Raw genomic sequence first — 602 nt, 5'->3', positions numbered from 1 at the left:
GCTGAGGGGCTGAGGCAGGAGGAGCCCTTGAGTTCAGGAGTGTGAGACCAGCCTGAGTAACAGTGAGACCCTGTCTCTACTAAAAATAGAAAAATTAGCTGGACATTATTGTGGGCAGCTTTAGTGCCAGCTATTGAGAGGCTGAGGCAATAGGATCACTTGAACTCAGGAGTATGAGGTTGCTATAAGCAAAACTGACACTACAGCAGTCTCTAAAAAAAAAAAAAAAATCATGTAATACATTCTTATCCCAAATCCAATTTACCTTGAATTCTGATAACCATTCTTCTACAACACCACGTTCAGATCCCAGCATCTTCTTTCACCTTCTATTTCTCTTTTACCTGTAAAGAGAAAAAGCAGTGAACTTGAAGAAAGTATTATTTGCAGAAACCGCCAAAAGTAAATGATGTATGCTTTTCACTACAGGAGAAACTCATCTACTAAATATTCTGGGGTTTTTTGGTTTTTTTTTGAGACAGAGCCTCAAGCTGTCACCCTGGGTAGAGTGCTATGGCATCACAGCTCACAGCAACCTCCAACTCTTGAGCTCAAGCAAGTCTCCTGCCTCAGCCTCCCAAGTAGCTGGGACCACAGGCGCC

General features: G+C 42.9%; 1 protein-coding gene across 1 annotated transcript in view; it reads right to left on the bottom strand.

Annotated features, from left to right (window-relative positions):
* The window catches only part of FAM126B (family with sequence similarity 126 member B), an 81,595-nt gene that overhangs the window by 49,462 nt on the left and 31,531 nt on the right, over nt 1-602 (bottom strand). Inside the window, exon 4 of the mRNA XM_023510385.1 lies at nt 266-344. Coding sequence (XP_023366153.1) covers nt 266-316 — 51 coding nt within the window. The 5' untranslated portion in view covers nt 317-344. The remainder of the gene's footprint in view (nt 1-265; nt 345-602) is intronic.

Source organism: Otolemur garnettii, unplaced genomic scaffold (assembly GCF_000181295.1).
Source record: "Otolemur garnettii isolate 467f Iridium unplaced genomic scaffold, OtoGar3 scaffold00013, whole genome shotgun sequence".
NCBI lineage: Eukaryota > Metazoa > Chordata > Mammalia > Primates > Galagidae > Otolemur > Otolemur garnettii.
Note: the sequence above shows the minus strand (reverse complement) of the source record. Positions and strands in the feature narration are given on the sequence as shown.